The 26729-nt window shown below is 43.3% G+C and overlaps 1 protein-coding gene and 1 long non-coding RNA gene across 3 annotated transcripts; one reads left to right on the forward strand and one right to left on the reverse strand.

The window, feature by feature from the left end:
• Nucleotides 1-234: 234 nt before the first annotated feature.
• Nucleotides 235-25705, reverse strand: LOC117758488. 2 transcript variants are annotated; one of them, XR_004613298.1, is made up of 3 exons: nucleotides 25616-25705; nucleotides 22805-22909; nucleotides 235-423 (listed from the first exon to the last, which is right to left on the reverse strand). It is a non-coding gene; the product is annotated as an uncharacterized LOC117758488 (long non-coding RNA). The 2 variants fall into 2 exon arrangements; XR_004613296.1 differs by lacking the exon at nucleotides 235-423 and adding an exon at nucleotides 7332-7448.
• On the forward strand, nucleotides 24025-25642 carry lratd1 (LRAT domain containing 1). The gene is made up of 2 exons (XM_034580203.1): nucleotides 24025-24173; nucleotides 24650-25642. Exon 2 carries the CDS (start codon nucleotides 24687-24689, stop codon nucleotides 25473-25475), a length of 789 nt encoding a protein of 262 aa, XP_034436094.1. The 5' UTR covers nucleotides 24025-24173; nucleotides 24650-24686; the 3' UTR covers nucleotides 25476-25642.
• Nucleotides 25706-26729: the final 1024 nt, after the last annotated feature.

Here is a 26729-nt window from a genome sequence, read left to right on the forward strand (position 1 = left end):
GAGTCGCCTTCTTCAGAGGACGTGATCTACGCGACCCACGAAGGAGGTGGTCTGTGTGGGCCGCGTAGACCGGGACGGCTCAACCAAAATGAGACTGTCTGGTCTATAGAGCTTATCCCCCATTATTGCTGTCGCCTCGCATGCGCGTGTTAACATGTGTACCGCTGTTCGGGTGAGTGAACACGCATCGGACATCTCGTCGCTTGCTGGCACCATTACCTCTTTGATAAGTCACTGAAGTGCAATGAATCCTGGGATAGGTCGGCCCCGAGCTGCATCCACACATTGGAGCTTTCATTTTTCTCGAGGATGAAAGGACACAGTTGTCGGCCACATCTGGAGGAGCCGGTCGAAATTGGACAGGCTAGCCGCGCCGCTGCGATCGCACCGTCCTTCAAATGCAGCCTCTGAAGGATGCGGGCCCTGAATGAGACAGAAGCAAAATGCAGTTCCTTGTTTTATGACGTGTTGACAGAAAAATGTAATGTAAGAAAATTAAACAACTTCAATTTTCGTAACACACAAATGAGTTTTCTTTTAAATTTAAGTACGTGATTGTGTTCATTTATTACCTTTAAGTTGAACAAAATTAATATGCAGCACATTTTAAGTCATTTTTTTGTAACCCATATTTCTCCAGGATGTTTTGACATTAATTCAGTTTGACAATAAAGGGTTTGTTATTTATCATGATGTACATTGAAAACATTCTCTCCTGCACATGCACCATCTATTCCTCAATCAGGAGTGACACTGTTCTCTGCTGTATTGTGGCCACTTTAAATTGTTTATTTCCAGGACGCCCATTCCGTAGATCTTGTTATTTTCCACCATGTTGTTTCATGCTGTCAATTAGATTCTCTTATCCAGTGCGGTTTTGTCTTTGCTTGTCATCTTGAATTTCGCTCTCGTCTTGTTTGTTTTTTTCAGAGGAGATGTTTTCACGGGGCCTCCCCAGGTTTCTTTTCCACGCCGCCCATCACATGCGCAGATTATTGATCTCTTGCTTCTGTTTTATCTTTTTTTTTTTATCACAGGGAGGATTTTCTTTGTCCAGCAGGGGAAATATATCAAAAAGCATGTCTGTTCTGCCTCGCCGTTGTGCCGACACTGCTAAACTGTAATACCATTCATGGTTATTTCAATGTCCTGTTTTCTATCATCCGTCTGTTTTGCTCCCACTGTCCTTTTGCTTCTCTCGCCTCCCGGTCCACTTCTGAGCCATCAGCTATTTTTGTCGAACGCGAGGAAGGACAAACGCAAGTGCACTTCAGCTGTTACACGAAAAGGAAAAAAAAAATTTCTCAAATGATGAAGCGTGTGTGTCACTGGCACAAACAGCACCAACTCATTCTCCGTACCTCTGTGCTCTGCTGTTTGTGTTCCTTGGTGTGTGAGTAACTCATGAATGGGCCTTTTGCTGCACTCGCTCATTATCACTTGTACAAGCTGCAGCGTCCACTGCCGCGCAAAGCACAGCGTGTTCTGCACATTCAACGCTGGTGTGAGAAGCAGGAATTCCTGTTTGTGTCCGACGAGAATGAAAGCTCTTCTCATAGTTATCTAAAAGGATCTGTGTATGTGTGACTGTGTGTGTGTGTGAGAATGTGTGTGCAAAATCTAAGCGATATCAGCAGTGGATCCCTGTGTTTTCAGAAAGCCTTCATGAATTAACCAAGATTCTGTGTACATGAAGAAATGGGAAGATCGTCTATCTCTGCCGCTTTTGTGTTTGTGAGCACACGCACACACACATTTGCCAACACGTGCATGTACACAAAAACGCCCACAGGAAGAAAGAAAAAAAACACCACAAAATGAAGTGACGATCCTCAGGTGAAGGGCGATGTACAGGCAGCTCAACAGTCAATTATTTGATATAATGAAAAACATTTATACAGCTGATGATACTCTGTGCAGTTGAGGGCATAGAATCCAATAACTGTAGGCCAGAGGAATCTCATTCTGTTGTGTGTGTGTGTGTGTGTGAGTGTGACCATAATTGGGTTTTGATTGAAACCCCTCCAACCCAAATAAAATGGGTGTGTGGGGTGTGAGAAGCATCGAGGGCCCGCATTTATGAAACAAGACAAACTCGGGATGTAATAAATATTTGGAAAGTTTAAGGTGATAGACACATTGTCCGTGAAAGCTCTAGTCGCCACAGCGTGAAATTTCTTCAACAGGTTTCGAATGGGAACCGAGTACAACAGCCCGGTCAGAAGTGTCATTAGCTGATGGAGTGGTAATGACAACAAAGCATCGAGAGAGCTGGATGATGAAATGAGCTGAGACATTAGCTGTGGCAAGGCAATTGAAAACCACTTTGAATACAAGGCCAAAACTGCCTGTATCATTAAATGATGTATGAGTAATGAAAAATGATATTAATTCACGACCAAAATTAACCAGGCTGACACGGGGCCAGCGGGGGAACAGTATCTAATGAATGGGTACGGAAGTGCGACACTGAAATACTTGGACTACCTGAGATCTGACAAATCATATGAAACAGCACTGGGTCAACAGGTCAAAATGAATTGAACACCGTCTGATTGGGGTTAATTACACGTTGAGAAATGATCTTTTTCAGAATTAAAAACGTAGACAATTTTTGTCCACGTGTTCTATGGAGAACGCTGTGAAACTTTTAAACTTGGGCTGTAACGCACTGCAACTCAAGAAAACACATGCAACTCAAGAAAACATCAATTTGACACATGCTGCAAATACAAAATGTGTTGCAAATACTCGCAACACAAAATAAATTTTGACAACATGACAAAAAAAATCCCAGCACCACCAAACCCTATAACACAACGAAAGTGTTTCCAGGGGACAAGAAAAATTGATGAACACCACTGGGCTTGTTGTTGTCGCCAAGGTTTGTGGCTCGTAATGATGTCCACCATCCCTCAGTGTTGATGGAAAATAAAAAGGTTTTTGTACTTGATTTAACTTTGTGATTATATGATTCTGACGTTTTTGCAGATACACATTTTGAACCTTATTGATGCACTCGCTAATATCAGGGAGTTCAAAGCGTACAGATGATGCACCCATCCAAAGGTCTATGGTTAATCCTTAAGTTGGATCAAGCACGACAAGCTACTTACAGTTTATCGCTGACATATAATTTCCATGTGTTTGATTATATAATTCATATATTAATAAATTAATCCGATTGAGAACTCATTTCAATTTGTCATCTGATAACCCAACCGCAGTTGTTCATTTATAAAGAAATCAGATATCTCTCTCTCTCCGAGTCTGAGTAATCAAAATATGATCATGGGCGGGATAAAGGAACATTGTTATTGGCTTTTCCCTGCAGAGAGAAGACAGCAGTCTACAGCTGCCAGTCCCAACTGACTGCATGCGACAGTGGAAAACATTCATTGTAATTCTTTAAGTCTAAAAGAAATGTAAGTGTAACTCATAATTCGAAGCAATAAGGAGGAGCTGGCAACTTAAGAAAACACGAGTGGGGAAGCCGAACACTCCACCAGTTAGATTAGATAATTCATTTATTTCAATTATTTCCAGGCTGCTGTGACAGCTGAGGCAGCAAGAGGGAAGGCTGGACTTAATGAAGAGGGCGATGTAGAAGAGAAGGACAGCAGCCAATATGTTGCTGTGGGACATTCGGACCCTCGGATTGTTTGGTACTGAAACTGTGGTGTTGCTGATACAACACTCTTACAAGCCCAAACACACGTGGTTCAAAACAAAGTGAAGATTACAGCCAGTTCACAGTCGCACGATCTTTGCTCCGTGAGGCTGCGGTGCAGATTGGAGCTAAAAGCTGATGCTAACTCCAGCAAAATAACATGCATACAATACTACTGCCATAGCAGTTATACTGTCCAAGTTTACCATTTAACTTCAGTATATTAGAATGACATTTTATTAGAATGAGGATTATCTGTTGTAGCTGATTGGTCCAAGGTCAACAGGACTATGGTCTGGAAACACATGTTCTAACATATATCTCCTTAAATAATAGAGCGACAATCTAAAACTTATATTGTTCAAAAATGATTCCCCATCATATGCGATGACAGGATAAGTGAAGAAGTCACAAAGAAGGCAGAAAATGTAAACATTGTGTTTCCAGGTATCTGAATCCTATGGGACTGGAGACATGATGTAAATCTTATATAGATCAAAACATAATTCACGATCATATGATAGAATAATGACATCCTGCATACATTATAATGTATTATTATTATTATTATTATAAGTCTATAGATTTTGAGACGTCGCCCATTTCAAACAGTCAATGTCCATCCTGTGTGTTTACCTGTGTCCTCTGTCAACCCCACAGCATCAGTACCCGTCTGTAATGTGCTGGGTAGGGTCCATTTGTTTTCATCACCAACACGCACAAGTGGGCAGTGTGTTAACGGCTGCTCTGTGCTCATGTGAAGATATCATGAGCTTTAGCACTGTCCCTCAGTGGTAAGTTGCTTTGGACAGAAAAGCATTTGCCAAATGAGCAAATATAAAAGTAAATGTGTTCATCCAGTGGAGAAGAAGATGCCAACATTTACAAGAATAAAAGTCCAACACTGTTCCACGTACATCATGCATTAACTTTACCTGCAAACATCAGTCTGCTGTTTTAAAAAAAGAAGCATCCTCCGATTTTGGAAATATTGTGAGTGTACATCCTGCATGACAGGTCGGCATTTGCATGTTGCGTCTTTGCTCGGAACTAAATGAACAGTTTGAACACTTGAGACGGAGAGATTGGCCCTTTCATGGATAGATGAGATCAAGTGGAGGTTTGGGGTGTACAGGGGACTTGTGAGAAGGCAGGGCAAAAAAAGGAGAGGATATACGAGTCTGAATTGAATTATTCAACTCTGGGCCTAGCCTGTAGAATTACAAACCAGGAAAACCAATCACCGACTCAAGGTCTTCCTAGGACGAAACAACGGGGGCTGTATGAAACCAATACTGCTGCGATTGTGTTGCATGTAGGGAAAATGAGGGGAGATGTTCCGATCTACAGGCCCGTCTTTAATTTGCTCATTTTAAATGACAGACTCTCGACACAAGTCTTCTATCTCATGCATGAGCGACCGGCGAATTAAAAGAAAAGACGAAACAGATACTTGTAATTGGGCGTAATTACTGACAACCTCATCTCGGGAACCAGGGCCTCGCTGCTGGGAAGGTCACACACATTTAAATGCAAATGCTCGCCCGGCGCCAAACAAGTGTAAGTTTCAAGTTTAATTTCGCCTTTTGCCTCGGCTGTCTCTCCAACGGCGACCTGTCTGCGTACAGAGAGATTAGGACTGTCCCTCACTGAAAGCCATTCTGTCCGTGTGTCTGTTCCACTTCAGCCTCTCGCGGCCTGTCTGTCACTTTCTGCTCAAATGGATGAACACAGCTCAGGAGCCATGGTGCCCTGAGCACATATGATCTCAAAAAATGTATATATACACTCTTATTTTATATGATCAGACAATATTTGGTGGCTTTCAGGCCTTAAGATTGTACATACAAAGGTTTGTATTTGTTTGCATTGATTATTCAGATCCACTCAGGAGACTCTTGACTGTATATATAGAAAAATCGTTCTAAGGGTCTGACATGTTTTTGATGTGTTCAATATATAATTATTGCATTCCATAAATACGACAATAACAATTAACTGTCCACCTACAAACACAGAAATATGCTCGAGAAGCCATCTGCTCCACACACACACACACACACACACACACACACACACACACACACACACACACACACACCACACACACAACACACAACATCTCCTGGGATATTAGATAGAAGCAGAGGGCCATACCGAGCTGAACTTGCTGTCAGCGGGGAGCATCAGTAATGAAATTGCATATGCATACAGTAGCATAGGCCACAGACTGGCTGAACTGACGGCACAACAGCAAAACGCATGACAGGCAAAACACGGCGAGGAAATATCACAGCGCGAGGAAAATAGGAAACGCTGAAAGAGAGGGGAAGGAGGGATGGAGGGCGATGTGGAAAGAGGTGAAGGAGAAGGGGGGAGGGAGACATCGGGAAGCAAAACGAGTCCCTGCACAGAGCTTGGAACAGACGCGTCTAATCTCGCACAGGTAAAGCAAAAAACTAAACAAACAGCCACAAAGCGAGATATTAAAGGCGCCGGATGCAACCTGGCTCGCACAATCCCTTACACATATACGCTCCACTGTAAACATATTCATGAGGTATGTGCCGAGGAACCCTGTCAAGGCTCCATCTTGGACGTGCATAAAGAGTTTCTGCAAACCAGCCGCGCTGAAAGGTGAATAGAAAACTGTGCATTCATCACAAGCATTCATTGCACATGACAGCTTGTGTGTGAAGTGGAGCCTACAGGCATAGACCACAGTATGAGAGAATGCTGTTGCAGCTACAGAGGGAAAAAAACAACACAAGTCTGAATTTTTCACGAGGCCCCCGTGATTATGTTTGTTAATCATTCACCCGGGTCCTCAGAGATACAGAACAACAACATTAAAGAAAAAGGCCAACGCTGAAGAGGCGTCCGACAAAAAACACTGCACATTCTGTTTGAAGACAAATCAGAGAACGCATTTGTTATTTCATGAAATTTCATTTTCAACATCCTGGCTACACAAAAACAAAAAGAAAGAAAAGGCAACTTGAAGGAACAATCAAAAGTAAACAAGAGAACAGTTGACTGCTTTTGTAAGGATTATGGTATTTGGGCACCTTCTGCTTCATTTCCTGGACGTTTATGTGTTTTTTTCCCACCCCTGTTTTGTTCTTCCGCCAACTGTGTCTCAATTCAGGAGCCACATCCTTCTGAGAATGCATTTGAAGACTGATTGCGTCACAGTGGCATGACTAGGCTGTCCCATTTCGATGGCTCCTCCAAATGCGGCCAACTAACGCGCCCGTCCAAGGACCCCTCTCGAGCCAACCTATCCCAGGATTCATTGCACTTTGGTCATGAACCATTGTTCAGAGAGATAATAGCACCATCAAAGGACAAGACATCCGATGCGAGGTTTACACTTTTAAATGGAAGAATCAGACCAAACAGCTAACAGTACACATGTTTATGAAAAAAACTAACGGGCATTGAACCTTGAATAACTACAGAGCTGTTGCTAGGCAATAGCATTAAGGGAGGGACGAGCTGGCGACGCAGATCATGGAAATTCTCCGTGGACCAGATGTTCTCATTATGGTTCAGCCTTCACTTAAGCTAGTGTGTGATTCTGACTGGCCTTGACCTCTGGTTCCTGCTCCTCCAAGCACCTCCTCACTCAATGACATTCATTCACTCACCTACAGTATTCAAGGGCCGCTCCGCACCTCCTCGCCAGAACGCCGCCTTACATTGTGGTAGAGTTACTTCAGCCAAACTCCTACCGATCTGTCAAAGCCCTTTTCTTTAGTCTTTGCCTCAGGATCACCTGCACACAGAACGTTTGCATAAGACCAGAGAGGAGAGGGGGGGAAAAAAAATCAGTTTTGATATGTTGTGGTTAGAAGTTGTGGCCTTGTAGCTGCTACGAGTGGCTGGTCGTTCTTACATTAATGCTTAATGTGTTTAAACCAAACAGAAAAATAACCCCATGTTTTCTTTGCCGCTTAGTCAGGCAACAAGAAACCCAATTAAAAGCACTATATATACTTAGAGCAGTTCAATACGAATAGCATAAGAATATACAGTAAGGTATTGTTTCTCCTTCAAATCGTTTCTTTCTTTGAAACATCCCAGCTTATATTGACAAGGTGTGGATTTCATAAGTGAGGAAAGCTGTAACAATTATGTTAATCATTCGTATACAGCTTTAAGATTTTACCCTGGTTAATCTGGAGCTGAACAGACGGAGTTAACTTGCACACAAAGAGTAATTTAAAATGCTGTTTGTGTAACAGGCCGGCTCATGTTTTCACAGTGAATGTGAATAACACAATCACCGCAAACTATGGAGGTATTTTGAAAAAGATGCCACTGTCATTCAGAACACTCGTGGATTTATTGTCTGGCTGAGCCGACATTCACCTTTTGTGCTTATTTTTCATTTTTTTTGGTGGCATTCACTGATTGAATTCTTATTCTGCCAAGTTCTCCCTCTGCTCCTTTCACACATTTAACAAAGGCTCCTTAACACAGCGAGAGGACGGGGGGGGGGGGGGGGGGGGGGGGGGGGGGGGGGGGGGGGGGGGGGGGGGGGGGGGGGGGGGGGGGGGGGGGGGGGGGGGGGGAGGAAACAGAAAAGTATTGAGAAATTGAAGGATACTGTATGACATTGCCGGAGTTATTTTTTTTTTTTAAAGCATATTCAGAGAGAGAAGAAATGAAAGAGGGGGAATAGGAAATGGACGTAGGAAGCTGGAGGAGGAGGGGAAATACTGCGAAAGGCGGACTGAAGCACCTCAAGCTGCAGAAAATTGAAGGCCATTTTAGATTCAAGGCACATGGTATATCCTGAGATTATTGACTCAAATTGTCAGCAAGGGGAGAGAAGGCGTTCGCGGGCGAGAAGCAGGCGGACGGAGAGAGAAATAGAGGAGAGGAAATAGAATGAGAGGCTTGAAGTAATGTGCCGAATGAAAAAAAAAAAAGCGAGCTACAAAGAGGGAAAGGATAGAAAGGGAGTAAGTCAAGAGAAAAGGTGAAGTGTATGCAAAAGTGGGACGAGGAGGAGAACAAGAGAGGGTCGGGTGAAGGAGGAGAGGAAAACATTTGTTTTTCAAGATCAGAGGCCGGGATTGGACGAGGACAAGAGGTCTCGAAGAGGAAACACTCGAGACTTCATCTGCAGGACGACATTAGGGTCGCACATGCTCACACGCAGCGATACCTGTTAGACCAGGGGAGGACGACTTGGGAAATCAGAGGAGGCTCGGAGCAATGCCGCTGTGTGTGCATGTTAGTGCACCAGAGCATGTACATGTGTTCATGTGTGTGTGCGCATTTAGCTTTCGGCAATTTTAAACAGGCAACATGAAGCCCTGGGGAGAGCGGCTAGCTGCACTCTTACCCCACTAACTGTGTCTGGAATTAAACATCCATTCATTCAGGCCGTGTCTGACCTCCAACTGACAGGGCAGCCATTTTTACCTGGCGGCTCTGTGGGAGGAGAGTTCTCTGCCCTACATCTCACAACCTCCTCCGCTCGCTCTGAGGTTTAGCACAGGACACTGTCACTCTGAATAATAACTGGAATGTCCTGAGTCAAAGGTCAGTGGATGTACTACACAACAACATTTACTCAAAAAAAAAAAAAAAAAAAAAAAGTGAATGATTTCATTCACATTTACCTGTAAGCTAAGCGAATGGACTTTCTGACGAAAAAAAAATTAACTCAATTTTCGAGAAGGTACATTTTTGTGTTCTTCATGACAATGACTTGTCATTAATCTTAATACAAAACTGTCTTTAGCTGTTCTGAAGAGAAACATCGTGGGGGGAAAAATCTCCACTTACCAGAAGGTCGGTGGTTCGATATCCGGCTCCACTAGTCTGAATCCCGAAGTGTCCTTGGGCAAGACAAAAAAGGCAGATAGAAGCACTGTATGAGTGAGTATGTGTATGGGTGAATGTGACTTCTACTGTAAAGCGTGTTGAGTGGTCGATAGGACTGGAAAAGTAGGATATAAATAGAGTTTAGTTAGGCTTCGACTTCATCACTTCCCCGGATAAGATTACAGTAATGGGGAGTGATGAGCAAAAATCTTTAACCCCCCCTGGATGCTGTGGTGGCGGAGGGGCTCAGTCGACAGGCAGCGATACTGACGCACGGCAGCAGCAGAGGCGTTGACAAGCAAAGGGAAAGATGGGAAATCTTTACAGCTTAAATAGAGCGCAAAATTGAGAGGGTGTGTATTACAGAGGATTGTGGGTTGTTAAAGCAGCGCAGATCAAGTTGGCTGTTTGAACTGACTCGCAAGCATCGCTCTAGTTAATTTACCATAAATATTTGTTTGTAAAATCTCTGGCAACATTCTAATAACTTACTCGAAGAGCTACTGCAATTCTAGATGGGGCTAATTAGCGATTATCATTTTATTGTAACTATTTTGTACCAGACGTTAAAAAAACAATGTGATTGACAGCGCCCCCTGCAGCCACATATGCTTGTTTGCGTGTGGAGAAAAAACAAGCCTCACATATCCCATTCCTGAACCAGAAGAGTTGCCAATGTAACAACTCAGTTCGACATTATTGTTAAACTTGCTGGACCTGAGTCTGGTCATATAAGCTGCAACTCTCCGTTCCCAAAGTTACATTGAGCAAGAACAGACGTTCACAGGATGAGGAGTGGGAATGACATTGGCACCGTACTATTCCAAGTTGGTGAAGCTTCAAACTAATTTTAAAGCTGCTTTAAGGTGAAAAGGTTGCATAGTGTTGCTTTAAGGAGCTGGGATATGCACCAGACCTCCTCCTGAAACTTTAGTACAGTTTTTGTTTCAAAGGGACATGTCCTCATTCTTCTCTTCCTACAATCTTATCCGACAATGTGGTTCCTTCAATATATCTCTGTAAGACACAGGATGGAATCTCCATCACAATACGTTGTAGAATATGTTAATCGTGAAGAGCAGACGTTCAATTCAGGCAGTGACATTTGAACAAAAACAATTACAAAACACTTTTCTCATTCCTTCTGTGGCTGTGCAGAGTGAGTCCTGTTTTATGCGACTCCCTGTCCAGTTCCTTCTTTGACTTTCTAATTAACAAAAACAGAGAAACACAAATGAGACGCCGCATTAATTGCATTGGTTGCTGCTTGTACCCGAAAATGCATTGCATGCTAAACGTCATCTCAAAGCCCAAGTTTATATTTTGTATTTTTATTCAATCATTTAATCAAACCAACCTTTATGTGAGAGACTTAATTTTCCCGCCCATTTGTGTGCTTATCTTCTCTCTAAGGAGAATATAAACTCGAGATAAGACAAAGTAAACAATAACATAATAGAGAAACAGATAATCGACCATACAAAAATAATCATGGTTATATAATGTGATTATCGCCTATACAAAGAAACTTTTAACAGAGAAGACCCGGCTGTTTAAGGAGTGATATTTCATATTGCTGAATGGCAGATCATTGGGATATAAACATGGGAGTTTGTGCTGTTGTGAGGGTTTATGAGCGTGTGAGGGATTATAGCATCTCGGGAGGTTAACTGAGGAGAGAGCTCCCTTCGGGGACAGTTGTGGTTTGTGCTGCTGCTTGTTTATTTTGTGATTCTGCGGTTGAGAGGGAGAAGAAAGGAAGCAAAGACAAAGCAAAGAGGATTGAGTTTGTGACTCCGAGCCAAACACCAGCCTCCCCACAGACACCAGTGGCGATCCAAAACCCCCGTAAGCAGCATCAGAGAGCAGCAGAGAGCCGGTGCAGGGACAGCCCCAGTCTCAACATCAGAGGAAGGGTCCACTGTGCTGCTGGACAGCACACAATCACAGAGTGTTGTTTACTTACACTCTAGTTTCCGTTGGAGGATAAGAGACATGGGCATGCCTCAATTTTTCTTTTAAATGGTTAATTGGCAGCAGTCGGGATCGCCTTTAGTATCACAGGATTCACAGGATCACAGGACAGAAGTCAGAAACCAACATACGCCAGGAACTTCAACATTTAGCGCAAGTATTAAGGGCTCGGTTCTTTGAGAGTTATAACGAATAATCTAAGTAGCAATAGTCATGTCAGACTTTTATATAGAATGTTAAGTCAAAGTGCTTTACAAGCATGACAAACGACACACAAGAAAAGATGAAAAAGTAAAAACAGAGCAAGAGAGAGGATGCAATAAAAGTCACACAAGATAAAAGTAAATGAGATTAAATAAACAGATTTCAATAAAGTGATTAAATATATGTAGCGATATACATAAATACTCATTTTAGTCAAATCAACAAAATGCCAAGATGTAGTAAGAGATGAACTTCAATGACACTTCCTGGCCGTGATGATGAGGTGATACAGAGAAAGTTTCAATGTCTGTGCTCGACACCTTTATGCAAATAACCGGACATTAATCGTCAGTTGGCAGCAAAACAGCCACTGAACGAACCATTGGAAACGAAGAATAAATTCAGCAGCCGATGTCAAGCTAATGCTACTCTAATGCTCTTGCTAAGCAATACTCCCTTTTATTTCTCAGCTTGGATCCAAGATCTTAAGTCGACAGCTTTGAGCTACAAACCAAAATAAATGTTATAAAAGCTCATGCTACAGCTTCACTGTGCCCAAATTCAATATGGAGTGAACGGTGAAAATGCAAATCCCCAGTGAAACGGTGCTTGGATGCAGACTGTGAACGCGAGGAGACCGAGAGTGCGTTCGAGACGTGACGAAGGCCGAGAGGCACGAGCCATCACAGGTTCAGCTCCTAAATTAACTGCTTCCATAGCTGTGATAATAGCAACTATGCTCCTGACGTATTACTGAGCCACCGGGGGGCTCTAGGGAAGGGATCGTATCTTAACCACCACAACTTTACAACAGTGAAATGAACTAAACGCCCCCAATGCAGCTCCACTCTAAATTTATCTGTGTGTACTTGTGTGTGCAGGCATGCATGAGTTTGAACATGTGTGCGTACGGTCTCTAGGCCCTACAATCCATAACAAGAATGTTCCACCTTGCCCCCGATTTGAACCCCCTACATCACGCCTTATTGTCTCCCACTTCTCGGTTCTCACACACATACTAATCAGGGCGAGGCAGCCATTGTACGAGGCAAAGGTCTGCAGGGCTGTTTGATAGCAGATTAGGTTGGCGTGTTAGACAGGGGTCCGGGGCCACACAGGAGGGAGTCACATGCTAAATCTCACTCTCACACACACCCAATGCAGTCCCAGTCGGAGGGAGGAAAACATGCTCGACTACATGGTACATGGGCACACTGAAAAAGAAACGCACCTTTTGAAGACAGACCCTCAACGCGAGTCCTGTTGTTGCTTGGTGGAAGCAACTCAGGTGGTTAAATATGGCAGCACAGCAGAAAAAAAATAGTACAGGCTCGGTGTTGCTGCAAAAAAATCGACTTGGTAGTTTCAGTCCAGAGTTTTACAACTGCTGCACAGCTTTTAAGATGTTGGAATGTGGGCAAAAATGGTTTCGGGAGTCAAGCCGTTTTCAGAAGTTCACGGTAGCGGGAAAATAGCTGGGGCGCTCAGGTGAGGAGTGGTGCCTGGTTAGAGCATGCTAGAGAAAGTAGAAGAAATTCCTGTGGAAATCAAACCTCTTTTTCATCCCGAGATATTTGTATTCTTTTTATTTCAGTATTTCAGAGTGTGTTGCATGTTAGAAAAACATCAACATGCCCACTTGCTCCCAACGAATTCCCCAGACATAATCCTTCTGTGTTCTCACATGGGCTCACCCCGACATTCCCTGTAGTTTTCCATGACCCTGACATTCCCTGTGGAACCAATTCTCACTCACTCGGACGTTAGCTTTGTCACAAACGATCACTCTAGATGATTTCAGGAGAAAATCCGGAGTTCAGTGCATGTCTGAAAGCAGGTTCAGACAGCAGCTGCCATCGGTCACCATGACCAATCTCATTTTCTCGACATATACTTTGCATTTATGCTGCATAAGCTAATCATGCTGCATTTCCTGATGAAGAACACTTAAGCGCAAGTGTAAAAAAAGCCTCTCTCTCGAGGGGAACTTCATGTCGTTGTGCAGACGTAAATGCACAGTACCTTAAATTAAATTAACTGGGGAGAAGATAATGCTTTTGCCAACACTGGTGCGGTGGCTCAGTGGCATTGTTGTAAACCATTTAGAGAAAACAACACAGAGGTAAAGTTTATGATGAGATCAAATCAATTATTCACATCACAACCTCATGAAGATACCATAAAATATAAAAAACTATTTACGCACATATGTACACTATAAATGAAACAAATTTATTATTTTGTTTGTTTTTTAATAAAGGCTGTTCATGTGCATTTAAAACAACAAATCCATAGCAACATTATAAACTGCTGCCTCATTCTGTAAAACATAAGCGGTGTGCGGTGCACCTTGGGCATGGACTTAGCAGGTGGGAATCGTGAAGTGCACAAACGCTTGACACCGGAATTGCACTGGGGCGCCTGATAACAGACGAACTCCCACTGTGCCCATCCTAACAGTAAAATTCACAGCAAGCCAATAAAAACACAACCACATGGAGGTGAGAACGCAGCTCGTTCAAGAATCCAGTTAAAAACACCACTCCGCTAACATCCTGGCCACGGGCCATCACAAAAATGAAAGCACCCAGTACCATCCATCTTTTGACAATAAAAGCCCAATTTGTAATTTAAATTCATGAATGTTAATTCCTCTGTTTCTTGGGGAAAGACTTGCTGACTCAAACCTTTGACCCTTCGCAGCCATTTAACTCATTTGAATACATGATTGAAGTTTTTTTAAAGTATAAATTTGTTTTTTTCTTATGAATCCTAATGTCCTTACTGATGCATGTGTACTTATTTATTACAGCCAAACTATGTGAAGAGTTACTACACGTCCACCTGTTAATTATTAAAGATATAGTATGACACAGTTCATCATTTAAACATCTATGTTATACATTTCATTGAGTTGTGTACTTACATTGTACAAAATGTTTCCAACAATAGAAATCCCAAATTTGATTCATTTTGGTCGCCTTTCATTTCATTTAGCTGACGCTTTTATCCAAAGCAACTTACAATAAGTGCATTCAACCATGAGGGTACAAACCCAGAACAACAAGAATCAAGAAAGTATAATTTCTTCAAGAAAGCCAAACTACAATGTGCTGTAAGTAAGTGCCATTTAAGTGCTACTAAATTGTTAGTTTAAACTTTTATTCAAGGTATAGTCGATAGTCATATCTGCTTTACCCGTGGCTTTGTCCGTCTCTGCTATAACTTCCAGGGACAACGTGAATAAAACTTGCTGGTGATGTGTATAACTCCCATGATCCCACGCTGCTTTTTCAAACTAAGTCTTCTGTTATTGTTTTGATAGAGAGACCCTTCCTGGCAGAGTTACATATTGTATCTTACATCCGACTGTGCTGTGCAACTTTTATATTTCTAACAGAGGGTGAGACAAATGTAAACTGACTGATGATATAAAAGCTATCAGGCCCTGTCTGCTAATTGAGCCATTCTACTTCTGTGTTATCATCATGCAATGAAAATATTACTTAAATTGACTCTACAAAATTCTTAAAAAATCTGAATCAAATTACAATAGATCAAAAGTGAAAGGTTTTGTCCACTTTGATTCTTCACTATAATTAACAATTGTATTTTGACGTAATATTTTTCTGTGTTTTTAATGCCGCAGATCTTCACGTGACCCCTCAGCCATAACGAACACTGCGCGAAAACTCGAAGAGACACGGAGAAACAATACATTGAACATGAGCTTCACCATGAATCATCCATCGTCTGGACCAGTTTATCTCAGTCAACACTTCTCACTCGGCCAGATGTTCAGTCAGCGGCTCCAATCAAACAACTTAGCTGACAGAGATAAGGGAAAGGGGAAACACAAACAGCTAATGTGTGCTAATGGGCTGGATGGTGAACGGGCTTTTGTTTGAACAGCGTAGGAGGATCATCAGAGTTAACGCCACTGATCTCCAAGTGTTAATGGTTTTAACCTTTATTTATCTGGGTGAAGTTTGATTGAAAACACGTGGACATGCGGGGGAAAGCTACAAGGTCTTTCACTGCCGAGTTGGCTGATTTACTGAAACATTTGATGGTTTGATGCCGTGCTCATCGGCACTTTGGCACTAAAACACTTGTCTAGTTATTCTTGATCGTCCTTGAGATCTCCGGTGAGAATAATATCTCACTATCATTATTACATGGTTTTTAGCTTACACAACAATTTGTGTTGTGCTGTTTATTTAAGTCGATGCCTCTACATGCAATGTTAAGCAAACACAAAAATAAAAACTGCATATTGTGCTTTATTTTTAACAGCCATCCTCCAAATATATTTCACAACAGTTGCATCAGCTACAGCAGTTTGAGTCGGTGCGTTCAAGGTTGTACAAGCAAAATGTGTGTGTGCGGTGAGTATAACAATCTCTGGATCGATTCCTTCTCCCGATTGATTCAGTGTGGTCAAAACTCAGAGAGGACTCTTAAAAAAGGGAAGCTAACCGCTACGTTTTTATGGCTGCGATCATATTGCACAGCTGGCATTGTGCACAAGGAATAACATAACATTTGTGTCCACGGAAATGACCTCTGTCTGACCTCTTTGATACCGCACCCTCAATCTCATACTGAGAGGCACACACACACACACACATACACACACACACACAAACGGTCTGGTGGTGTTGCTGATGTTGGCACATTTGAGCTCTGGGACAAGAGCTGCTTCATTGGCACTGATTACCGCTTTATCCTTCCCTTGCAAACAGCAGCCAACATCACCCTGCATACCAATGGACTAAACCAACCAGAGAGAGATAAAGGGGAAGAGGGGGAATTAATGAAGAACGAGTAAAAGAGTGAGAGATTAAAGGTAAAAAAAATTAAAAAAGAGAAAATTGTTTGGACAGACCAGCGAAGTCAGCAGGTAAAATAAAAAATGAAATAAAATCAGGAAAAGCCACAGGAGTGATTTTTAAGTTTTACTGCTCATGTTTAAATCTCCTCATGGAGCTGCTCCCAAATACACAACACACACTTCAGTCCAATAAAACCCAGCAAGACCCCTGAGATCACTGGGGAGTGGTCTGCTCGTGGTACCCAGGGTAGAATCTAAACATGAGGAGCAACTTTTAGTCACAGCACTGGAACCAACTGCCTGATGATCTCAGTAATGCTCCATCCATTGCAAAAGGTTGAAGAAGTGCCTTTAATCAAGCTTTATTTTACAAGGTCAAAACTCGTATTTTATTCCATTTTTTATTTTGTTATCGTACATATTTCTACAACTGTTTTCTTTTTATTTCTCTTTTAACCTATTTTTAAAATTTTAATAAATCTAACCTTTTTATTTCTCTTACCTGTTTTAATCTTTTCATCTATTTTTAATTCTCTTTTCAGTCTTTTATTGTGCTTGACATTTTGTTTGTACATTACCTTGACTCTACCTCCGTGTGTGTGTGTGTGTGAAAGGTGCCTCACGAATAAAATTGCCTTGCACTACATTTTATGCTTCTTCAACAGGGGTCGTGTTTACCATGTTCAGGAGGAGAGCCCATGAACACCGCCTCTTGTGATAGTTTCTGAAACATGGTTTGGTATTTTCCTTACAGTCATCCTCGAATAATTTTCACAACACTTGCATCAGGATCATGCAAATTGGGTCAGTGTGTCCACGGCTGTATAAGCAAAATGTGTTGAAAGAATAATCTCTGGAGGATCAATGCTTCTTCCCAATCGATTCAGTTTGGTCAAACCTCAGATCAAATCTAAATTATTGAACATATATTGTACTATATATTTTGTACTTGTTTTTGTCTCTGTTCTTTGTTTTGATGAGTGTATTTGCTTTTTTGGTTTCGAGAATTTGTTATTGTGTCTGCGACAGGTGCTTTACAAATAAACTTTACTCACTATATCCCACTAACCTCTTTCATTCGATGGCTGGAGCTGCCACTCTTTGGTAAGGTGTCTGACGTCAGATGGTAATGATGATGATGATGATGTTCTCCTTGACCCCTTCACAAACTCCTTTTTTCTGTTGAGCCATAGCACATGAAGGCCAAGGGGTTTGGGTGAAATTGTGTTTAAAGCCCTCTGGAAAAAAATATATAAAAACACAAAGTTTTAAAAGGCAAAAATATAATGTAATTTCACATTTCAAAAGGCTATCCTCTTTTTCTGATTCTTTGAAGTGAGCAAAATTAAATACTGTCGTTAAAGGCTTTATTCTTAGGCTGGCGTTTTAGTCATGTGTTATTGCATTTACAGGATATTTAATGTTTTCTTACATTTCAGACAGAACCCAGGAGGTCCAGTCACTGCAGCTCTACATACGACCGGTTTGGAATTACTTCATTTCAGGGAATGGGGGTTATTAAGCTACATTCCCTGTTCAGTTTCTTTATTTCATACTGTGAAATTGTTTTGAGATAAGTATATAAATTCTTTTGACCACCCATGGATAAGGCTATTACATTCATTTAAAAGGAGAGCAAAGAAAAGGAAAGATAAAAGGTTTTGCTTTCAGCACATAATAAACCACGATTGGTGAACAGATCATACCTGATTTATGCCACCGTACATTTTAAGTGAGCTACGACCTTCTGGCAACTCAGCACATTGAACATTCACACTATTATTTTTTTTAACTACATCAGATCAAACTAAACCATAATTCCCCTCTGTCAGTTCAGTAGAGAGAGATAGAATTCAGCGTGCAGGCCTTTCACTGTGAAAGGTACAAGTCTTTTCAGACGAGAGCGACTGTAGCAGCATTAAGTTGGAGATGGAGGCGAGTCGAATCTGCACAAGTTAACATTCACAGCCACATCGATGGGCTTCTGATGTGTCAGGCGAGGGCCCACTGAATGACTCACAGTCTGAGGAGAGCTGATAAGACCTGACGGCAAACCTGCTTCTCTGTGGGAAACAGACGGAGTTGGAACAAAACACATGACACACACACACAAAACCATCCACACATAGGATTGAAGTGGTGTGAGACAAAAGAAGAGGATTTGAATTAAATATAACATCTATGTTGGGAAATCTCTGCCTGTCGCAGGGGGTAAATAGAATTAATGAATTTTGCTGAACGTTTCTAAGAAGAAATAGACAAATTGGAAAATCAAATAATGCCAAAGCCAAAATAAATCATTGCTAAATGGAAAATCTCGGCAGATGACTCAACTTTCAATTCAGTTTCTTTCCCCTGACAAACCCGTAGCATGCCGAAAACAAAAACAACATCAAACACATTCATCCATTTTAGATGGACATTGTTGCAAACAAAGATAAAGACACAGTGAGACAGAGGAAGCTGTTATGTATCACAATGGGAGGATGGGCTGTATTCGGATGGAGCATGGAGGGAGACTTTTGGAACTGGTGTTATACAGAAACACACTTGTGCCAATTCAATCCTTCCTCTTGGCAAAAGAATCATTTCATAACCAAACTATTCCAATTTCTTCCCCTGTTGAATTGACGCCATATGTGACTGCCTGGATGTAAACCAGTGTGTTTAAGACAGTGAAAGAGTCAACTGCTTTTACGTTACTGAATAATATTATATATTAAAGCTATACTGTCCTTCTGCGAGCATGCTTTATCAGTTTATGAACATGAGCAAACAAAAAATGTAAACTGTCATCTACAGCATTGCAGTGTCCACTATCTCTAGATGTCTCTCTCCTCTCGTTTATAGAAACAGATGATGCTCCAACACAGCATCTTCCAATTATGGGATAATTAATATGCTCCGACAGCCTAATTGATTACCAGTAGGATTTTTGCCATGTATCTGGTTATTTACGCTGATTTGGACCAGTGTTTATTTTAGTCCAAACAAAAGGGGGCTGACAAAGAAAAGTAATGACATGGAATTGGACTCTGAAAAATACATTGTCACACTTTACTATACAGGTAGCATAGCTAAACATAGCACAGCATAGCCCAGTGTAGCATATCATAGCCTAGCATAGCACAGCACAGCACAGCATGACATGACATGACATGACATAGCATGCAATAAAACAGCATAGCAAAACATAGCAGAGCAGAACTTAGCACATCATAGCATAACTATACAAACAACACAGCATAGCATAACAAAACATAGCACAGCATAGCATGACGTGCCATAGCATAGTATAACATTGCATAATATAGCATAGCATAACAAAACATAGCAGAGCAGAAAAGAGCAAAACAAAGCATTGCTTTACTTATAATAACATAGCATACCATAACTTAGTATGGCATAACATCATAACATAATGTAGCATAACATAGCATGGAATAAAACAACATAACATTTAGTCGCTTAACATAGTATAGAATAACATAAAAGACCACATTCTATGATAGCTTATTATACTACTAAGCCTGGCAAAGACACCAAGCTCCACAACTCTTCTATCCCACCGAGATTAAGATTATGCTCAGGTGAAGAAATAACCCCCTGTGGGAAAGTCTTGACTGTGATTATAGATGTGATGCTGATGTTGATGGCTGCCATCTGCAGCACATAAGCACCTTCAATTACAGCCATAAACAAAAGATATGCTGGAGGGTATAATTGCTTTTGTGCAGCATTTTCTGACAAAAGCAGATTTTCTAAACATGTTTTACACATGCCCTAAAACAACTAATGAAATAAGAACTCGTCTTTTGCAAATGCGTGAATATATAAAAATATTAACATCTAACACACGATCAAACACTTTGCAATAAAAACACTGTCAATTTGTAATGTAATATATCCATATCCATAGGAGAAAAATACATTACACCATCCATTCCACCTATGCAAGTGCTGCTGTGAATAATTTACATAAGTGTCTTTATGTACCATGACACACAAACAGACAAGGTAATTGCAAAGTAATTGTAGATGCAGCTGCAGCATTTTTGCTGCTGCCTGTTCCGTTTGGCTCTTGACTTGATAGATCACAGTTCTGTTTCTCGCGCTGGGCAACAACTCTCCCAGCAACCAGAAAAACTCACTACCCAAGCACTTTCTTAATTGATGGCGCCATATATTTATTCCCACAAAAATGATATTCCCTTTCCTCTTGGGAGAAACCTTTGTGGCGGATCTTTCTCCAACTTTTTCACACTGTCACAAAATTGCCAGAGTGAGAAGACAGAGAGCAGTGGCTCTAAAGAGAAGAATACGCCGCGGGAGATTTTAATGGTTAGAACTGAAGGTGTGCGAGCTCATTGCTCCATTACCACCACTTTAGACTGAAACTTACCCAATATTTCACATCAAACAGCAGACCCCTGACTCAGTCTTGTGCAGAGTTGAGCGGGATGCACAACTCTTGCCTGACACTGCCTCTAGCTGAGCCTGCTCTCTGACCTACCTGAAACACACAGCCACTTAAGAAATCACAAAAAACAGATATACAGCAAATACACACACAACTAACAAGAGAAATGTGCTGCAAGTAATACAGACAACAATAAAAGGGTTTTCCAAGGGGCAGTAATGAACCCACCTGGATTACTTATACACTGCAGCTCATTTTCCAACACCACATACTGTAATAAAGTCAAAAACTGAATCATAGACTGTGTAGAGATGGACGATGTGTATCTCCACTTCCTCCCACTATCGAGAAATGAGGCCAAAATATCCAAGACTTCTGGATTATCATATGGAGCCCAGGGTCTGTGCAGTAGCGATCAGGGAATGGAACCACAGTATCATGAGTGTGTCTCGGCTGTCAATCATGACATTTCACCCCATTTGAATAGCCTCAAATAACTAATTAAAACCAAACTTACTGGAAACACGAGCACTTGGACAAACATCAGTTTGATACCTAAAATCACAGAAACCATCTTCGAGAAAAGATGGTCTACTTTGACATATTTGTTTGGTCCATGTCCCGTCCACTAACATGAGGAGGCAGGATTTATAACCTATAGTACAGCAAGCCACCAGAGGGCAATCAGGACGCTTTGGCTACACATTTAGGGAGCTGTTATATCGTCCCTCTTTAAATAGTCGGAAAAACCACCAACATACTGAGTTGTAGGTGAGGCAGGCCTTTAAAATATTGACATGTTTCGGTGTGCTGCAGCTCTAACACCGAAAAAGAGGTACATACACGCACTTAAGATCTATAGGACTCAGACAAAACAGACGTACACAAGCCTCTCTTCTGCTGTGTGGAGCCTTTTCTTCATAAAAGACACAACCTTCATATTGCATGTATACAGTCTAACGGAGGCTCTCACTCTCGTACTCAAAAGTATGGTCAGTGAGTGCATGTATGGGTACAACACACGTTACGTCATCATGCACAACAGACAGAGAAGATTGTGAAGTGTACTGGTACATTTGTGTTCACGGGAGAAGCGCTCGGTGTGATGCAGACACACACACTGATGTTGAATGAATTTGTGGACAGCTGAGCGTGTATGTGCCAGTCTGTTTTATCCGCGTGGTATGGCGCTGCGGCGTATATGATTTAGTTAGTAATTAGGGAATCGAGTCATATCCAATTATTGGGGTTGTGAAATATCACCCTGTCTCAGTAGTTATTCCAGTACTGTCTGCACCCTGCCTTATTATTACACCAGCCGCATATATGATTAGGTGTGTGTGTGTAAAAGAGACAGAGAGAGAGACACAGAAAGAATGTGAGGGAGAGCTAGTACTGTGGGTATATATGTGTGTGTGTCCAGCAAAGGGTGGCGTCTACAAAGGAAACTCATTTCTGCTCATAGATTATAGGTGGCGGGACCACATGGCCAAAGAAACTGCAGCCAAACCCGCTGCTGACAGTCCCGTGACACCTTGTGCGTGTGTGTGGCTCTGTATTCGGGGGCCGACTTCGTGCCCGTGGAGTGAAAAAATAAAAATCAATCTCATATATATTGTATATCTCCCTCTGTGTGTGACTTTTAGTACATGGACACACACAAAGCACAACATCATAAACAGCTCCAGTTATTAATTAAAAGGCGATCAGCCGGATACATGCACACCTGCTCTCTCCCTCCCTCTCTCATGAAAATGTAAACAATGCAGAAGGATGTACACATAGCTCCATGAGTGTGTGTACTTATGTGTGTGTGTGTGTGTAGGAGAGAGGGTGTTAAATCAACACAATCATATCTCACCTGGAGGGGAAAACAGCCAGCATCCGGCTCTGCCTGTCACCAGAGGAAACAAAGACCAGGGACTGTTCCATGTCAGCAACTGGAGAGCTGCTATCTCCACACCATCTGGGTGAGGACAAGAAGAGAGAGAGATACTCTTACTGGAGATCTTTGGATGCTGCAAGGGGGAGGAAAAAGAAAACGGAGAAACAGATGAAGAGATCTCTGATGTGCAGTCGACGCACAAAACCTTCACTTCCACATAAAAGGTTGGATATTCAGAAAAGGCAAGGTGGCTCTCTGCTCTGGGCAGTGGTGATTACAGGAGAGGTGGCAGCAGAGTGCGGATGACACAAGTGTACGCACATTTATCTTCCAAGCACAGTAACACTACATTATGCATGCAAAAGTGACTCGCTGGCTGAAATCTGATATGCATTTCATTCTAGTCATATTCTGCTCCTACACATGACACCAATGCAAAATAAAATATGATAGAGTTTGTATTAATCCCCCGGTGTGTAGTCCTTTCTTTTGTTCCCACCTTGCGCACAAACACCTGCCTCCAGCCCCTCCCTCCAGCCACACACACACACACCTAGACAGACAAACACACACACACACACACACACACACACACACACACCTAGACAGACAAACACACACACACACACACACACACACACAGTGACAGATGTGTGGTAATCATTCTACTAGTTAAACATTGGGGCTGAAGGACAGAAGCTACTCGTGTATTCAGGAAAGGTGGAAACACATTGTTTATGTCCTACAGCAACAGTGTGAGCGCGATAAGGGCGCAGCTCTGGAGCGTTTGTTTTTCTCTAGATAGCAGAGATGTTTATGGCACATCAGAGCGCAGTAAAAGCTCCAGCTCCTCTCATATGCTCCTCTTGAGATATGCAGCCTCTTATCGCCGGTGACTGCTGCCTTGAACTTGCCTATACGGACTCCGCTGATCATGTACAGAATTCCACAGCTCCCTCTGACAACAAAAACCATGCCACGGTAACAGCCGCCTATCGCCCCTTGCCGCCCTGCTCGCACCCGATTGGATCGCTTGCTTGACTGGCGTGCGCCTCCGCGGCTTCCATTGGCTCGGTGCGTAACGGACCCGTGACTGTGCACCAGTGAGACCCTGTGAGGGCGGAGCGCGCCGGCCGAGGCAGAGCTCTCCTTGGTACTTAAACGGAGCTGGCGCTGAAAGAAGTGAAGTACTGGCACGCACGACAGCCGGAGCGGCCGGTACTCGGCGCGAAGCGTGACACCCAAGTGTGAGAAGAAAGAGGGAAGGAGGAGAGCAGGGGACCGCGCAGCCCTCTGTACTGATGGACAATAAGGATATTTAACCGCTTGCCCGGGGAGCGCACAGGTATCCTGTTTTTTCTCAGTCTCGTTGCATTTTGCGCCGTGCGTAAAAGGCACAACACTGGCCTTTATTTACAGTTCCGCTCCATCTCCACGCTCTTTTTACGCAGCAACCTCAGACCATTTTACCTCGCTTCCTTCTCCTGCATGCGGAGCAGCCGTCTCTTTTCACATTCCTCTGGAATTAATGATTGGCTAATGGGTGTAAAGTGCGCAAGGGACCGAAGATCCTTGATTATGTTTGTGTACTCTTTCGGCTCAATAACAAGAGAGCTCCTGTCTATTTGGTGTCTGCTGGGAAGTGCTGAGTGCTTCCGTAGCCCTACTCTCTTATCAACTGCCCATAGGGATTTAAACGCAGCCAGGGCTTTGTGCGTAATGTGTGGCGCCCCGTGAAAGTGACTATATTTTGCTCGACGTTGCATTTCACTCTGTTGACACACGTCTCTCTATCTCTCCATCTTTCATCCTCTCTTTCAGACACCGCAGTCCATGCCTCTGCCTTGCCAGGTCATTGATGGGAAATCAACTGGATCGGATCACCCACCTCAACTACAGCGAGCTGCCCACGGGGGATCCGTCCGGGCTGGAGAAGGACGAGCTTCGGGTCGGCGTCGCCTACTTCTTCTCTGACGAAGAGGAGGAGGTGGACGACCGCACTCCGTCTGACTGCGGCTTCAGCAAGGACCACAGCCCGGCCGAGGAGGGACCGTTCTCGGTCAGCGAGGTGGAGTACTCCGCGTTCTGCTCCCAGGAATGCATCTTCTCCAAGCTGCGGGAGAACGAGGACTTGAATGTGTACTCGGCCAAAACTTTGCTGACTATGTGCAAACCGGGGGACCTGCTGGAGCTGGTGGCCACGGCGCAAGCCCCCCACTGGGCCATCTACGAGCAGGACGACCAGGTCATCCACCTGCACAAGGGCGAGATCCGAAAGGACAGCCTGCTTGAGATCAGCAGCGGTCGCCACGGGAGGATAGTGAACAATCGGTACCGGTACCGGCCGCTCCCCCCCGACCTGGTGATGCAGAACGCAGCGGGACACCTGGGCCTGCGCAGCGAGGAGATATGCTGGACCAACTCGGAAAGTTTCGCAGCGTGGTGTCGCTTTGGGAAACGGGAGTTTAAAGCCGGGGGAGAGGCGCACTCGGCGGAGCAGCAGTATTTCCTCAAAGTGCACCTGACCGGCAGCGGGGTGCACACTCTGGTCTTTCGCAGCCTGGAGGACATGATCCGGGAGAGGAGGCGAGTGGACGCCAGTGGAATTCTCAAAGAGCTGTCTCTGGTTAACGGGGGCAAGGAGTGATCAGGGATTCCGTTTGATATCCTCTCCTCCACCAAGCCTCTCCCCCATCCCCCCCCCCATCAGCTGCCTCGCGCACGGACGCACAGTATTTTTTGCGCACATACAAGCACACAGACGCACGCACATGCAAAAAAAAGGACCTGTTGGGTTGTTGGACTGTCTGCTTTGTCACGCACGGACCCCGGGCTGCTGTCTGGACCCCACGAGGCGCCCTGTGGAATTTCTCATCCAAATTGCCGAGTGTTGAAAACAAACTGGGAGAGAGAGCGCGGCCACATAAACAGACAACGCCCCTTTCACATTAGAATTCGTGGCGGGGGACGCACGATTTCTAACCAATCCATTGCCCCCAACCACATTGCGCACAAGGCTCGGTTTGGTGTTCTGTTTTTTTAATTTCTCGGGATAATAACGGAAATATGAATAACAATAATGGCCCCTCTCTCTGCAAAGGGGGCGCCTGCTGCGGCAGACCAGACGGTGAGATGGGAGGTGGGGGCGGGGTGGGGTGGGGGGGTGGGGGGGGGTGAAACATAGGATCTGGGGTGGCTCTGGAAAAGTCTCCCTTCTATTTTTTTACTGTTAGCTTTAAGACCATGCCACACAGACCCAAGCCACTAACACAGAATAGACCTCTGACAGTCCCGGGCTACACAGTTGCCTATACAGCGAAGTGTTTCTTGGCTTGTTCAAGCTGCCCCCTTTTTGGCCATATTGAGAGTATTGTCATTTTTCACAATGCTGTCATCCTCAATCCACAGCACTGGATGTATGTGTAAGCTGTATTCCTATTGGTTTGAGTCCCTTATTTTTGTATTTAAGTTTCAGTGGATTTAACCCTGATCTCTCTCTCTCTCTCTCTTTTGGTTCAAATAAATGGAGGTTGAAATATGAAAATAAGAACTTGGTCTAAGCAGGTGTTGTTTGGTCCCACACATGCAACACCACGATCTCGCACCCTTTTTTCCACTCACACATGCACACACATGTGGAGGTGCATGAATTATTGACGCTCTGGTGCCTCCTGACCTGCCTCAAGCCAAATAGGGTTCATATATCTCCACAGTATTTGGAGGCAATAAAATGGTCATCTGCATCAAACCCGTAAAAGGCTTTATGAAAAATCCATACGGAATCTGGGAGCTACAGTTATATGGGGAGCTGTATGGAGTCAATAGGAACATGCAGTATTTGGCCACAGGCTGCATTTCCTTGTGTGGGTTTTATCCTGCTGGTACTTAGACATTCACGGGG

The sequence above is a fragment of the Hippoglossus hippoglossus genome, chromosome 24 (assembly GCF_009819705.1).
Source record: "Hippoglossus hippoglossus isolate fHipHip1 chromosome 24, fHipHip1.pri, whole genome shotgun sequence".
NCBI classification, from domain to species: Eukaryota; Metazoa; Chordata; class Actinopteri; order Pleuronectiformes; family Pleuronectidae; genus Hippoglossus; species Hippoglossus hippoglossus.